Genomic DNA, 16,699 nt, shown 5'->3' with positions numbered 1-16,699 from the left:
CTACAAAGAGCAAAGGCTACTGGATACAATTGTCGCAGCATTAGAGTGAAAAGGGGAAAAGTTTTGAAAAGCGTTTCCAACAGCTCCCAGTAAGAAAAAGCTCCCAGTGGGAAAAAGTGTCAGCAGTAACCCAAGCATAAGTAGGGAACTTTTAGTACTGAAATAATTTTAATCCACCAGAAGAACACTTATAAGAGTCATAGTCATTGCTGTAATGGGAAATGTAACATTCAAACGTCCTGTTGTACTTCATTCCTGTTCCAAGTTCAAAATACATTTACCGTAATCTTTGCTAAACAATCTGAACAGAGATATGGAACTTCAACCAAAATCAATGCTTTTGTGGATTTTTTTGGGGAAAAAAGTAAAAAGTCATCCTCCATTGCACTTACTGTTTAACCCTGCATTACACATTCATTGACAGAGAAAGGCTTTAATGTAGGAGTTAAAGACTAAGTTCTGACATGGATTTGTAAATGATGAACCTTTATATTGCAGAGCTCTGAAGCGTGACTATGTATATGCAACCTGGCCACAAGGATGGAATTTCAATAAAGGTATTTATTGGCAAAGTCCATACTTTTGGACATCATTTTGAGTCTTGTCCTCAAAATTATACAAAAGCCAGGTGTAGTGTTTTCTATCCAACTGGAGTGAAAATGAAAGTCAGCTTGGGCAGAGAACATGTTCTTGTAATGTCTTAGTAAATGTCATCAACATGTTAACTCCTTGTTCAGATTGCATGTTAGCATTGAAATCTTTCCCAGACCAACTTCTATGGTTTTATCAATGATGACCAAATAATTGATGACCTCCCAGGTTCAGATGCATGAGACTGAAACAAGGTCTTGAAATAGAGAGGCAAAGCTCACACTCTTAAAGGAAAGAAAGTTTTATTTTACCTTTTAAACATGGCATGTAAGTGACCATCTTTGCAATATCTGGTACATTTTACTTCAGAGCTTATGCAAGAGAGAGACTGCTCTTGCATTTGCATCATGCATAACATCTAACCCACTTTTCATGTTTAGAAATTTAGGCAGGTTCACTAGAACACTTGCATCTGACAAGCGCTTTGGGAAATCCAAACAGCACACCAAACCAACCATACAGCATGAAAATTGGCATATAATGATATTAGCAGTAGGCATATAAGGTCAGCGGCCCAAAACACCTCATTCGTGCTGCTGCTACTCATGCAGCCAGCTGTGTAAGCAGAATCAGTAGCAAAGGGTTGAGAAAGCCCACACAGTAGAAAGCCAGGATAGCAAGCAGCTGTAGCAGGTAGAACAATGCAGGTTAGGTAGCAAGAGAAAATACTAGTACGTAACAAAAGGATTTGCTACAACTGCTTCTGACTTTAATAATTCCCACATGTACCAGAATTGTATTTATTCCTCCCATCTTAAAAGTAGCTTTTGTAATTTTGTTTTTCCATGTACCAAAGCTTTACCACAGTTACTTTTGTGCTTAATGCATGCTGTTTCAAGCCCGTTTGCCAAAATTTTTCATTTTTCAACTCGCATTACATTTGCCAAGTCGTCATTTACTAAGCTTATTCTGTAGCAGCCACAAAAGTACACTAGGCCTTTAAATAGACCTCTGTATTTTTCACTCATACAGTAAACATAAAACTGTACAGTGCAGATCCCACTTCATAAGTTTACTTCATAAGTTTACATCATGCTTTTAAATAAAAACAAACTCTTCTTTCCTTAATATCTTTATTAAAAATCCAATCATCAGCATGCATGCGTACAAATTGAACTTGACTTAGCATTCACTGTTGCTAATGTCAGAAGTGATATCATGAAGAATTCACATGAATTCTAAGCTGTAAAGCAGAGCAGAACCAAGTCTGGGAATAATGCCTTCTTATCCCAAACAAAAATTTCATAATTTACGGTTAAGTTGTATTTGCAGATACACAAATATATCAAATGCCACATGCAACAGAAGCACACCTGTTAAAGTATGCAGTTAGGCAAATCATAGTCGGATTTGGGCTATTTGCCTACCCATACGCTATTTTGACCCTAGTAGAGCACCACCTACAAGTCCTGCTAAAGCATACAAACAAGCAAAGGAAGTTTTACAGTAAGTACCAGAAATTAACAAGAAGAAATTTACACAAACACATTAATTTTGACCTGTGCAAATACTGTTCTTTTTCAGAGTTTCTACATGTGTAACAGATGAAAGTATAATATATTAAATTATCAGTTCTTTCATAAATTGCATTTAAGAATGTGTGTTATCAAACATTTGTTTGTAAAAAAAAGTATACATTCAAAGAAAAAGGTTAGGGAAAAAGGGTATTAGAGTTAAGATTCCTTTAGCCTAATCTTTTTTTTTTTTTCCGCCTAAATATCTCATTTCTTATGAGATGGCACAAGATTGTCTGGTTCCATTTAGACTAAGAACACCCTTGTGAAACATATGAGCATATGCACATGCTCAACTTTCCTTTCCCTTGTATAAAGGAATGATTATCTGGCTATCCAAAATTTCCAGCTCAGAATTGCAGACCAAATGGACTCCCTAGTTCAGAAACACTCAAAGTCCACATAGGTCCCTGGGCTCTCATCTTCCACTTCAGTTTTGCCAGTAATAAGAATTGAAGAGGACATCCTTCATGAAGTTTAGCAGCTAACAGCATTGCTCAGAAGAATGACAAACACACACCAGTTCCACTATACATACAAGACTTTTGTTAAGCCAGCTATATACATGTGTTTTACTCTAAAACTAGACAATTTAAACCCCATTTTACACCTGAACTATGAAATTCAGTTTTTCAAATTATTTCCTTTGTCAAAAAAGTTCATTTACCCTTAATGTAGCCTTTTTCACGGACAGCTTGTAATGTAGGTCGTCGTGTAAGAAACTTCTTTAGCTTCGTTTTGGTCTTCTTCTGATCTGTGGAATCTATATTGCTAGGTATTTTCATTGCTGGAAACAGAAACGCACTTTGCATTAATATCCACAAAACCAACACTGAATTTCTCTGCCAAGGGATCAATATGAAAAAAATATCTCAAAAACAAATGAATATAAAAAACCTATTCAAAGTTGCATTGCATCCGCATTTTCATTTTTTTGAACTCCTTGTACATAGCATCCACTTTTCAAACTGCCAAGACACTCACCTTTCACATAAAACTTCTAAAACCAAGTGCCATCTGTAAAATTAACTAAATGGTAATTTACATGCGTATAAACTAAACATGGAATTTAAATTGTATAGCTATATTTCAAAACCAGTCCTACCACTCATTAAGTATTTTAAATGAAAGAAATACTTTCTTGTAAATTACATAAAGCCCAGAAGTAAAATATTGAAAATAATCTGCCTAATGTATTTCTCTGCACAGAAAGAAATTTCTCTGAAGGTATGATTAAAACTGCTTAGTTTCTGTAAGCAAGCCAAAATAACATCGCTAACAACTTAGTGAAATTGAAGTTTAAGTGAAAATATTTACAGATGCTGTACCACAAATAAAATGAGTAAAACTACCCAATCAGTTTTGAACAGGTAACAGGACAAAAAGATTCTTTATCAAAACCATTTATAAGAGTCAGAGAAAACATCTGATTACCTCTGTACATTTGACAACACCTTGAAAATAATCCATTTCACTACTGCCTGTTCTCTCCTACTTTTTAAGTATGATTAGGAAAACATGAATAGAAGTTAGTAATTGTCACCAAGGTGGAGAAGGAACTATATCAAAGCATGTTTACAAATCAGGGTAGTTTCATTCTTAAGTGTCCTGATTTCTTTTCTATTTACACTTAATAGTGAAGACTTTTTTTTTCATTCCTAAAATCAATTATTGGAGAATTTTCTACTCACAACGAAGTTTCTTAGAGTCTTTATTCTCTTTCTCTTTGTCTTGTTTTTCCACCCCAGGCGAATCTGGTACTTCATCTTCTAAAGCTTCATCAGACTCTACCTATTAGATTTAAGATGACATAGAAGTCAGTTTACCAATTTATAGAACAGAGCATTAAAACACATTTCATGGAGACAGTTCTAAAATACACTTTTTGTTTCCCCTTTAACGATATTCAGTTGGTTCTTTCCTGAACTCTAGATGCTAAAATTATCTTTCAGCTGGTATCTGGTATTATACCATTCTCATTGGCTCCAAGTAACTCTGCCAAAAACTATTTGAGCACAAGACCCAATACAGAGAAAAACTTGATTACATAAACTAATAAATGACTTTTTCCTCAAATCAGTAGACAAACATCAGCTATTTTATTCACGTGGTCTACTACAGAAGCACCTGATTTATATGGTCTAAAAACCATTTCTAGAACATTTACCCTATCTGTAATTTCTGACTAAAATTTTCTGTGACAGAAAAGAGAACAGCCAGTTGGAGAACTTCATCACTGTCAGAACATACACTGAATTCACTCCAGCACAGTAAGTATTCCAGGCCTTGCTCTGTGTGTTCTTGTTCTCTCAGCATATTCACAGAATCATAGAATGGTTTGGGTTGGAAGGGACCTTAAAGATCATCTAGTTCCATCCCTCCGCTATAGGCTGGGGTATCACCCACTAGATCAGACTGCCCAGGGCCCCATCCAACCTGGCCTTGAACAGCTCCAGGGATGGGGCATCCACAGCTTCTCTGGGCAACCTGTTCCACTGCCTCAACACCCTTAGATAATCTCGGGGAAAAAAAAAATAAAAAAACCAACACACATTTAAGTGAAAATGTAAATCACGTTGTAGTGTGTAGGCATACACCAAAGTCTGTACAACTGCCTATCTGCAGCCTCATACTTACGCTGCACATGACATCAGACACATCAATAAATAGAAAAAGAATAGAAAAATAAATTTCCTTTGGTCTCAATGCAAAATATCCGTTCTGTATTTGAGTTCTTCTAACTGCTCTTCTACTACAGCAGAAATACTTCTACACAATTACAAAAACATCAGTAATCTATTTTCTTACAAGTGTCTCACATCTTAAAAATAATGCAAGGTTGTGTACTCTAAAACATCAAATTAACAGAAACATGACTATTCGTGACATAAAACAAAGTTGCACGTTAACTTGTTGGGTTGAGAAGACTTGAAAAAAGCCTCGTTCCTTGTTGCTTTTCAAAAGCTTTGGATAGCCTTTTTTTATACGTCACAGTTCAATACATTCAGCAGTTCAGTTAATGTCCCTGCTAAGGATCTCTGTCATTGCCATCATTTGGACCTCCTAAGGAAGTCTCCATCACTGAGATCGTTTGGACAATACTCTCTTCAAGATGCCTCTAAGCTCCTTAGGGTTGTTAAATTTCAAAGCTATGTTCTACTCTACTTCCTCAACCTGGTATGTAATACCCCACTCTTGCCTCAGTTATATCCCAGCCTTTCCATTTTTATTTACATTTCAGCAAGGGAGAGGTGCCCTCAGCTGTGTTACGTGTGACAGACAGGAGAGATGTGCTGCTGAGTGACTGCCTGTTATCAACAGTCTTGACATTTTTGAACCAGAAGTTTAGGGGCCCAAACTGTGTGCACAAGGAAATTAAACCATTTGTATTACCCTGCTGTGTTTGGGTGGAAAACACTATCAAGGGTTAAGAGAAATGGAGGCCACCGACTGACAACAAAGCATCAACTTTAATTATCTGCTGCCTGGAGACTATGACATAAATGCAGCTCTTCTGGCAAGGAGCTGTAGCTACACAAATTAAGAACATGCATTAACTCAATTTGAGGGTAATATTTTCTCCAATGTCTCCTCCAACTTCTTCTGAATTCAAAGATGGTAAAATCTTGTTCAGCAGTGTCAAGAGCAAAAGCTTGATCACCTTTCTGTTGATAAGGAGTTGACATTATAACACAGTATTTTGCCAGGGCTTTTGATTTACACTTTAATGTAGTCTTATTAATTGAATAGCAGTAACAGATGCTGACTAAGGTAAGTCACTATGGTAAGCGTTCCCTTGGCAGTCCTTCCCCCTTCTACTTCCCGTCAGAACCTTTCAGCTTGCTGAGATGGAACAAGTATTTGGGCACAGCAGGAAGCTCATTTCTGAGCTGGAGATCAGTCCACACCTCCTGTTTCTTAGTCCAGTGGACCATTCTTCTTCCCTTGTCACTATTAGTTATATTTCACTTGTCATCACCGGAAACTGCCACATCCTCAACCACCAGCCCATGCTCAAGAAAATGAAGAAACAAAGATCTATATGAAGCATTTGGAGTCATTATATAAATTATTTTACTAAATAGTATTACCCTGAAAACAGAACCTTCATGATTCCAATACACACCTGATTGTTGATGGTGTAGTTAAGAACTTTATACCATTCATTAATGAAGCTGTCATTATCAGACTGAATTAAGAGCTCAGTTCCTTGACGGGTTCTTAGCTTTAAAGAAATAAAAAAATAGATGTCATCAGAATTGAGAAACTTACTAGAATTCCCAGTTGAAATTACCTAAACCAAGTTAAACATCTCCTTGGCACAACTTTTAGATGATATATAGCTACTCAACAATCAGTGAAAGCAGTACAAACATTTGCTTAAAATTTAAATGCATACATAGCCTATGCAGACATGCAAGAATGGACATTTCTTTACTAGAACAAACATACACATACATTTGAGAGGGAAGAAATGCAGAAAACTGAACTAACTGAAGTTTATGCTAAGTTTAGAGACACTTTCTGAAGTCACTTGAAGTGCCTATAATTTTGCATTTAAATAAAATAATTTACCTCAATAACATTCTTTTTGCTGGATTTGTCCTTCGAAGCCCAGTCAATCAATGCCCCTTTGAGATCCACTGTAAATTCTGGCTTAGACTGATTGACACCAAACTTCTGGAAAAATGAACAATGATGAAGAAAAGAGAAAAAAGCTTCTAACAAATAGCCTTGCAATTCTCTAAATGCAACACACCAACACTTTATTTGCAGCCTAAACGATTTAACCCCAATACAGTTCTTTGCTATGTATCAACTGACATGATACCAGGAAAAAACAAAAAACATACCGGAAAAAAACTAAACATGTATTAGAAACTGCTCTGCCTAAGAACTTTAAAATTCAATAGCTTTAAATGCCAGATTCTAGCAGGGGCTTTTTCCTGTCACAAGTAGTAGATGTCCATAGAGATTTTGATTACAGCTTGATTTTAGTCAAAACAGTCCCAAGCTTTAAAGGAATAAAGCTAACGCATAACTGAATGCAAATCATTCTGTCAGTTAACATCAGTATATAAAAAATCCCACCAGAAATAGCAGCTTTGCCAGATAGGAACCACTACACACAATACACCCCTCTTGCACTGAAAGAGCACTTTCAGTTCTTACATTTTCAGAACAAATACTCTTTTTAAATGTTTCCAATGATGCTTTTTATATTAAATCTATTTAATGTTTTCCTTTAATGCTTCTAATGCAATACTGGAGCATACTCCGCTAAGTAAACACAAATCAATTTCACTGTCTAGCTACTTAGAAAAACAACAAATAAGCAAAGTGATTTAAAAAAGCATTCTGAAGGGCTACTGGTGGGTTAACAATCGAGGAACGCATGAGGGAGCTATTTTTACTTCCTACTTTTATATTTATGCTGGGTATGGCAAATTTTTAAAGCCAAGTACTTTTACTAGGGTTTCAGCATACAACACATAGCTTTGAAATATCATTCCTCAAGGAAACCAATTTAGGGAGCCACACAAACAAGAAGCTCCAACTGTGAATAAAATAAGCAAAAAAAAAATCAACAGGAAAAGCTGTCAATTGGCTGCAGTACAGAAATTTAATGTTGTACATCTGAGGTAAGCCTGTAGCATCTGATCCAACATAAAGATTTTCTATTTCTGGAAAGAAAACAAAAAGAAAAGAAAAAAGAAATTTGATGTTTCTGCAAGAGCTCAGGATGACCTGAGCCTCAGGACAACCTCCTTGCTGTGAACACAAGGCTTGCAGTCTGTACCACAACAACCATATCCAAAGTGAGAAAAAACAGAAAACAGAATTAATCTGCTGCTTCTGATTAAATTCCCAGCAAGGATGTTAATTAATGCTAATTGTGTTTTAGAAAGGCTGTTTACCACTAGAAAATCTCCCTGTTTGATTCCTAAGGGCAATTAAACATTGAATGGAAAGAAACAACTTAATGTGTGAAATATCAGAAGTGGGGAATATTTCTAATTTACCCAATGCCAACTTATCTCTGAAAAAACCTTCTGCTTTCTAACCTGATTCTCAGATATCTCATCTAAGAATATTTCCTAATAGCTTTTGGTAGTCCAGTTCAGAAATTGGAGTCCACAGAAGCTAGAAGCAAATGTTGGACAGATATACCTCTCGCAATCATGGGCAGCTGTACAACAACTGTCTATTTAGGAGACCCACAACTGCTTCACATGCGACTGAAGCACACCAGCCACACCTGACAGCCTACAACAACTTTGCTGCATGCTGGAAAAGACAAGAAAAAAGACTTATAGAGCTTGCCACTGGAGAGAGAAGATTAGTGCCAAAGTCCTCTGCAAGATCAAGGGATTTATTAAAAACACCTCCCACGTGATGCTGAGCAGCACAGAAGATGACCTGCTACAGGGGAAGTTAACAAACAGCAGTCATGACTGTTTTGACCAAAAGGAGAGCCTTCCTCCTGCCCTCCAATATGGTCTGGTTCGCTGAACTCCAGGTGACAGATCCCAGTGCTACCTCAAGCACTGTTGCACTCTACGCTTGTTTTCAGGCTGACTACCTTCAGCATATCAGAGAAGTACAGAACACAAAAAACAGAAGCCACGTTTCCCTGAGTAGGAAATAAAAAGAATTCTTCCCCAGCTCCTTCACATGAGCAGTGTCAAAGCTCCAGTATCAGGATCCAAGCAGGTGAAAACAACAAAGCACATACTCCAGCCTCTCTGCAAAACACCTCTGATAACTGATAAGTCAAACTTAGAATTTCCTTGAACAAAGAAATTAAGTTTAGCATTCAGTCTCTCCTATGAACTTCTCTGCTATGGTTCTTTTCTGCTCCTGGCTGCATGAAAATGAGAAGCCAGCAGTCATTTCCCTCCTGAAAAGATTCCAGAAGCAAATCCAGGGCAGCTCAGATGCTCAGCAGCCAAAGGTTAGCTAAAGGAGATCGAATCCTCCTGCAGCGCACACGTTTTGTTGGGAGAAGTAAAAAGAAAACCTGTCTCTTTAGCATCTGCTGCCACCTAAACAAAGTCTGCTTTCTCAGAGTGAGCTGTCAAGCCAGCACCGGTCAGGTCACATTCAGTTCCTACTGGGCAGACCCCTGCTTCTTACCAGATTTCTCTTTTCGGCTGTCTGGGAAGTTTGGAAAGGACAGCAGAAATGAGACAGAAAGAGGGGGGAGGTCTGTAACACTTTGCTGTGAGCTGTCCTATGTAGAGAAGTTGTCCTACATTCACTTCTGACAGTTTTTTTCTAGGAACAAAAAAAGTACAGTCATGGGATGCGCTTATGCTATTTCCATGGCAGAGATAACTTTCACTTTTTGGAAAGCATAGGTGGGTTTTTTTTTGTTGCTTTAGACACAGTAGATGCTGAGTAGCTTAAGGACTGCCTTGAAGGTGTGTGCTGGCATCGATAGCTAGAAAGCCTTTTCAGTGTTTTGAGGGGTTGTCTCCACGCCATGGGAGCCTCCCCAGGAGGAACCATGCAGTCTGTATGGTGATATATTCCAGCATTTGTTGGAAACAATCGGATATTACTTGTAGGAAGGCTTTGAGATGACAGGTGTCATTCTCAATATTCTGTTCCTAATTAGGGTTTAATAGAACTTCTAAATTCCAAGTCTTCTTCACCTGCAATCAACTGCAGAAATAGTACTGTGGGGCTCTTTAGTGGCTGCTTTAGGGCTGGTAACAGAGACTGAGAACTTACAGCTTTGACAAGAAGATGAAAAATATTAAGATATGCTTTACTGTCATAGCAAAATGTTGGAAGTTCTTGGAAATTTGTCTCCAATAGCAGTACTTACATTACCAATAGCTTTCTTGATAATCATCAGAGCTCCTATATATTCAGCCGTGCAACACCGATGAACTGTAGTAACATACATATCGCACACTTGTCTGTAAGCAGTGGTATAACACAATAAACAGAGTTTGCCCAAATCAACCTTGAAGGTTGCTTACTTCCTTGATCTTTAAATGGGAAGTTTACCCACCACTGGTTTACCGCCACCATACCTGACACTGGCGACATGCAGCTGTTGCAGAAGTTTGATAGATGAAACCTTTAAGTAATTACTATTTCCCGTGTTTTCTGAAGCCCCATCACTAAAATCTGTCAGTAGCTACTACAACTCATTCACACCAAGAGACAGAACTTTTCAACTACTGAAGGAAAGTCTCGGGAATCATACCTAAACTCCAGATCTTTAGCACTTTCCACACTCTTCACGGAATATAGCCAAGAACCAAAACAGTTTTAATGACCACCGATACTTTAGTCCTCAAGACGACAAATAAACAAAACAGCTTTTAATGTTTTCAGGATATAACTTAAAATGAAACCTTTCGTTTGATTCTAATTATATTAATAACCAGAACTAAGATGTTAAAAACTAGTGCAGCCAATCAAACATGCTTGTTTCTTCTACAAAGAGTATTAATTTCTCCTCATCCATCTTAGACAAACTACTTTATTAGCTACCTGCATTTACCAGTTTCTGATAAGCACCACTTCTATGCTTGGCACCTACACTTCAAAATATGACTAACTACAAATGCTTACATTATACTTTACAAGTCCTACAAATTTACATCAGCTTTCTGGATGTGGTACATAGCCAGAACATCCTTGAGTTTTCCATTCAGTTTTTTAAGTGTAATATTTGTTTTTGTGTATTTCAATTATAGCTAGAATAAAGCAATACCATGTGCATCACTGTATCAAAGGCACCATAGGCACCTTACAAACATCCTAAATTAGCTGTGTTAGAAAGAATTAGAAATGGTCAGTTTTTAACAGATATTTTATATCATGCTGTTTATTAGTCAAGACACTAATGGTTCAAACAGTAGGCAAATTTGGGGTTATAATTAATATTTGGGTTATAATACAATTCTGGCACTGATGAACCAGACAATCTTTGTACTTTGTTCTATTAGAACAATTACAAGATTATTGTAATTCACTTTTGTTAATTTGTACCTTAAAAAAAAAACTGAGAAAATAACAAATAGTATACATAAAGTGTTATATGAAGAGATGAAACTTGGAAAAGTTCAAATTTACTTTCCAGATTAGTGGCAAATAGCCTTACAGCGACAAGAGACATGCAACAAGAACACATACACTGATAGCTGAAACTCGGTCAGAGTTTACATAGGTGACAGCAGGTCGACGACTGAGAGCATTTTTCCAAGAAGAAAGCAGCGAGAGCAAAAGCTCAGGGATTGAGCCCACTTGGCAAAATGACTTGATGAGAAAAAGGAAGAAGAGTGATGAAGTCACAAAACAATGCACAAAAAATGATATGGTTATATCAATCGCTAGACCACTGCTAAACAAATATTCTTCTCTCAAGATGAGGGAGAAATGTAATTCTTCTCACACGTCAGACTTAGACTTGGCTTCACCTTATTGAAATACTGATACAGTTCCAAGTTTCTGACGTGTGAGGCAGAATTTTTAACACTCCCAAAAAATTTCCTATACAAAGACGAAAAAGAACGTGTGCTGAATATTTACACATTTAGAAAACCTAGGGTAAGTATGCACACACAGTCCTTGAAAGATGTTCTCCCTTGACATTTTCAACTTAATCATAGACATGAACAGTGTGAACTGAATGCAGCTGTGTACAGCGTCAGGTACTTGACAGCACGCCACATACCTGACATCTTCCCACAGGAATATTCTTACCAGATAGTGACCGTGGTACTTTTTGCTGCACTTAAATTATCAGAAGAATTGATAACTTTGTTTTTTCCCTTTTCGCTGAATGACTGTATTTATAAGGCGTAACACACCTAACACTAGTCTTCTTAAACAGCAAGCAGATCTGCACGACTATCTTCTATGGATAATTCAGTCAGGCACACATCCATGCATAACTGTATCATACGTTCATGAGCAGTATGATATAATCAACATACTGTTAATGTTTTTTGATCTACAGCTAAATTCGGATCAAGAGTATGAAGAAATTTTAGAATAAAAATAACACTATTGCTATAATAATAGTATTCTTTGTGTACAGAGACTAAACATTAAACCTCACCTCTGAATGTCCAGGCATTTCCCAGTTCATAAAGTAGGGTGATAAAATTGAACTGAACAATAGGCAATAACTGAAGGGCATGAAGGAAGACAAGGGAGGAAGTTTTTAAGCCTTCTGATTGCAGTACTTCCTGCTTTGAGGCTCACCTTCTAAAAGTCCTCCAATATTTCTTCAACATTTTGTTATGGACGTTATGTACTAGGAAGTAGTTCACAGGTTTTCTTATTAATATTACTCACAAATGAGAAAAATAATTACATTTACCTAGTGTCCCAATGTTTACAGTTGTGAAAGTCACTTTCAGATATACATATGTTTCTATTTATTTTTTTCTGTGCTTTGTCTCTGATGTGCATCACTTTCCTTTCCCCTCCCCAAATACATCATAGGCAGACCTCCTTAGGTCCATTTTCTACTACAGACAGCCCTACAGTTCACCCTATCCTATGCCTTAATCCTTATTCTTTTCCTCCCGTTCTTTTCAATCTGCTTGACCATCTCACTCAACTCCCTTATTTCCATTCTCTACTACTCCCAATGTTGTTATTCATCCATCCTCATCCATATTCCTGCAACCACCTCTTCAACAGCAACAAAAGGGCAGAAAAACGATGTTTACACCTCTGAAATGAACTCAATGTTTTAGAAAAGAATGGTCAGTATCAACTCACTGTTCAAAAAGAAGTGTAGCAAGAGAAAGTGAGCCAAGTAGAAAGATCAGCAATTTTACTGGAATCAGCATGACAATATCCTGGAATAACCAACACTTTATCTGGCCTGTCTTTAGGTATTATAGGAGATCCACATGCAATTTTAATATCAGACCTCCGAAAGTGGGTAATTAAGACATAGTTAATGAACCATTTCTATACTGATTAATGTAGGAATGTAGCTGGATAAATATAGTCAATTTAATTATAGTGCAATTAAACTAGAAATGATAAAAATTGAATAGATATCATCACGTTTGGTGTGATGTTTTATCTTTAGGTCTTCATCAGGCATAACAGATACAAATACTTGTCACCCATTATACTGATATAAAACAAAATAAGGAGTTCAACGAGGCAACCACTAAACAACATTACGACAACAATACTAAACATACACTTTCTCCCGTAAGTTCAAAGCACTGCTGCCTACCAATACCACTTAAGACAGTCATTTTTGTTTATATTATTATTCAAATACTCCAATGCAATAAGCCAAGTGTCAGCGTCAGACTTTTTTTTAATTACATGTACCATATCAAAAATTATCTGGATTCTATAAAAAATATCTAGGAACAGTAGAACAGAAGAACTGTTTAGATAAACACATTAGTAAAGAACACAAAAATACCTGGTCTGCAGCAAAAATGATTCAGCTTATTGACCATCTGAATACCTCTTTATCTGTTTCATACTTACTAAATGTAAAAATGTTTCTGCATTACAAGAAAGTACATCTGTATTTCTTCTCATTCTACATCATAACTATTCTCCTGGTAACTTCTCCAGCCTCCCCACTCTACCTCCCGTACTCACACCTTGAGGTTTTTTTCTAAGTTACGCATATATATTGGTATTCAAGGCCAACAAACAGTGCTTTCACTTCTTGTGGTTTATGTGATTAACACTTAAATGAAGGCAGGGACTCGTTCCCAAGCTTACCCAGCCAGTTCCACTTCCTTGGGTTTTAGTGAACAGCAGCGATGAACCTTGTAATACCGCCCATGATGACATCCAATTCTTTCTGTAAATATTTGTAAACAAACATTTGATAAATTGACTTTGAAAGCAGATATTTAAGCTATCAGTGTTGCCCAGTTGACCTGCATGTTAATAAAACTTAACCATATATACAGTCATTAGTGCCATCAGTAAGTCTTAATTGCTAGCGTATTTGTAGAAGGCAACATATGTTAATAGTCCCAGCCTGACCATCAAAATCTAAATCAAACAAAGCTAATTAGCAGTGGAAGCCGTTCACCAGGAGGAATACCATACAATTGTAATTTCAAAAGGGCTAATGCTCAGCCTACTGTGTACTAAGGAGATTGTGCCGAAGTACCACATAATTCTGAAACTGACTGATCACATCGAACTGGGATGCAACTGTCCCATTTGTATGCAATAAGCTAATTTACACTGGCAATGAAATACTTGTTACGCATCTTAAAAGATATGGAAAAAGAACAAATCAGTTGTTCCAGCTGTCTGATAATATATTTTTGTGCCTGAATATCTGTCCTGAGGTTAAAAAAAAGTTTGACGAGCCCTGACAATCTATTCCTACTGCCCAAACATGAATTATTATTCAACAGCTCTCACAGTGACATGTTGCATCTTTCTGTATAGCAGCGCAGTAATCCAGATCAGTGATTCCCAACAGATGTGACTTAAGTGGCGAGATTATACTGCACCAGCAGCAGCTTGCATGAGCCACTGTCCATGAGTCCACCCTTTCCTACCAGGCTCTTAGAAGCAGCTCTGGGGAACCAAGCTGGGGGCAAGATCTGCTGCCCATCTGCATTGGACTTGGTCAGGGTGGCTCTGGAAGATAGCTACATGATAACAATTTAATACTCAAGAAAAGTATGTTCCATGTATCAAAAATCTGGGACCACTGATGTCTATAACACAATACTAGAGATAAAAATTAATTAAACGTAAAAAAGTAAACCTAAATAAAATCTGAGGAAAAAACACACATTATTTAGTACTGACTCTTTGCAAAATGCTAGAATTCTAAGTTACACAGCATTACTCGGTCTTACATTACGATTTATGCAGATGCCTGCCTGTGAGGCAGAGGAAGTAAGTTAGAAATGAGGTCATTCATCACCTACAGGGAAACCAACATTGGGTAAGGCATTATGTAGGAAATCCTTCACAAGAGAAGTGAAGGAAGAATTCGGGGGAACATGAAATACACTCTCCTTGAATTTTATACAAGACGAAGTGGAAGTCTGAAGACCTCTCTTACACCCCTCTTATTCCAGGAACAAGTCAGGCTATAAGCTACATAGATTTTGCCTTAAATAAATAAATCCCTTATTTTTTTTTTTTTTAAAAAAAAAAGCTGTCTCTCATCAGTACACCTTCATGAAATCACTGCCCTCTATGAAGACCTGGCATACACAAGCCTCTAGATGCCTGAAGTCCACTATTAAGTCACTGGGAAAAGCACATACTTCACTTTGGGTCAAGGAAATACACAACCTACAGGAAAATCTCTAAGGCAAATTCAGAGAAAAACTAATAAATTGCAAAACCCTCTGTGCTGTCCTAATATAAGTAATTGCAAAAGCCTGGATGCTGTCCTAATATTGAAGTCAGATATCTTACACAGTCTTATGTACATGTACTTCTAGAACTCCAAGACTTACCGAACTTTCTTCCCATTTTCTGTAATTTTCGTCACATTCAATAACCCATACTTCTCTTGACCCTGTAAGATGTAGTAAGGCATAATAAATTAAAAAGAAAATCCGCTTCCATTGCCATCACATCACTGAATTAAATCGCTCAAATAATCAATTTCTGGGAACAAGCCATCTTTGCACATGTTATACGATTACATATGGCAGTTTCTTGAAGTTATATTTAAATATACAGAGATCAGCAAAGTCAAGATTACTCTGGGAAAGTACTCATCAACATGAAGGAGGTAAAAAGCCTTCTTTCTTCCTGGCCTAAGTTCTTTTGACAAGCTAAACTTAAATCCTTTGTAGTACAATACAGTGGAAATTTTAAACAAGGATATAATAATTTGTGTAATAGCAAATGTGTTTGTGTCTTTTACTAAAAAAAGGAGGTATCCGACAAACAGCCAGCCCAAGTTCTTAGAATAACTTGGGAGAGTTCTGTCAAACATAGCTGTATATTTTAAATAAACCATACTTGAACTGCATAAAAATGTTAATAGAATCATGTAACAGCTTGGGTTGGAAGGGACCTTAAAGATCATCTTGTTCCCACTTGCCATGGGCAGGGACACCTCCCACCAGACCAGGTTGTCCAGGTCCCCATCTAACCTGGCCTTGAACACCTCCACTGATGGGGCATCCACAACCTGTGCCAGTGCCTCACCACCCTCTGAGTGAAGAACTTCTTAACATCTAATCTAAATCTGCCCTCTTCTAGTTTAAAACCATTCCCCCTTGGTCCTATCATTACCTACCCAAGCAAAAAAATCGCTCTCCACATTTTTTTTTTTATTTTTTTTTTTACAAGCCCCCGTAAGTATTAAAAAGCTGCAAAAAGGTCTCCCCAGAGCCTTCTCTTCTCCAGGCTGAACATCCCCAGCTCTGTCAGCCTTTCTTCATAGGCATGGTGCTCCAGCCCTCTGATCATCTTTGTGGATAATATTCATTATTAGTTCATATTAATATATTCATTTCCAAAACAGATGAGTGAAACATTTCATGCCCTATTTTTTCCTAACCCCAAGCAAAACATTAGAATTT

General features: G+C 37.2%; 1 protein-coding gene and 1 long non-coding RNA gene across 15 annotated transcripts in view; both read right to left on the bottom strand.

The window, feature by feature from the left end:
- The window catches only part of LOC136790016 (uncharacterized), a 301,984-nt gene that overhangs the window by 207,132 nt on the left and 78,153 nt on the right, over positions 1-16,699 (bottom strand). The gene's annotated exons all lie outside the window — the stretch shown is intronic.
- Positions 1-16,699, bottom strand: part of ARHGAP12 (Rho GTPase activating protein 12) — a 77,768-nt gene that overhangs the window by 6,775 nt on the left and 54,294 nt on the right. For 9 of the 14 annotated variants that reach the window (XR_010829084.1, XM_048076556.2, XM_066991523.1 and 6 more), the window contains 7 exons: positions 15,620-15,681; positions 13,902-13,983; positions 11,322-11,444; positions 6,741-6,845; positions 6,292-6,390; positions 3,857-3,956; positions 2,833-2,952 (listed from right to left, as the gene is read on the bottom strand). Coding sequence is in view for 13 of the 14 variants with exons in the window: in XM_048076556.2 (XP_047932513.2) it covers positions 2,833-2,952; positions 3,857-3,956; positions 6,292-6,390; positions 6,741-6,845; positions 11,322-11,444; positions 13,902-13,983; positions 15,620-15,681 (691 nt within the window). In the remaining variant the exon portion in view is untranslated. The remainder of the gene's footprint in view (positions 1-2,832; positions 2,953-3,856; positions 3,957-6,291; positions 6,391-6,740; positions 6,846-11,321; positions 11,445-13,901; positions 13,984-15,619; positions 15,682-16,699) is intronic. The other 5 variants (XM_066991521.1, XM_066991525.1, XM_066991522.1 and 2 more) reach the window with 3 other exon arrangements.

The sequence above is a fragment of the Anser cygnoides genome, chromosome 2 (assembly GCF_040182565.1).
Source record: "Anser cygnoides isolate HZ-2024a breed goose chromosome 2, Taihu_goose_T2T_genome, whole genome shotgun sequence".
Taxonomy (NCBI): Eukaryota; Metazoa; Chordata; class Aves; order Anseriformes; family Anatidae; genus Anser; species Anser cygnoides.
Note: the sequence above shows the minus strand (reverse complement) of the source record. Positions and strands in the feature narration are given on the sequence as shown.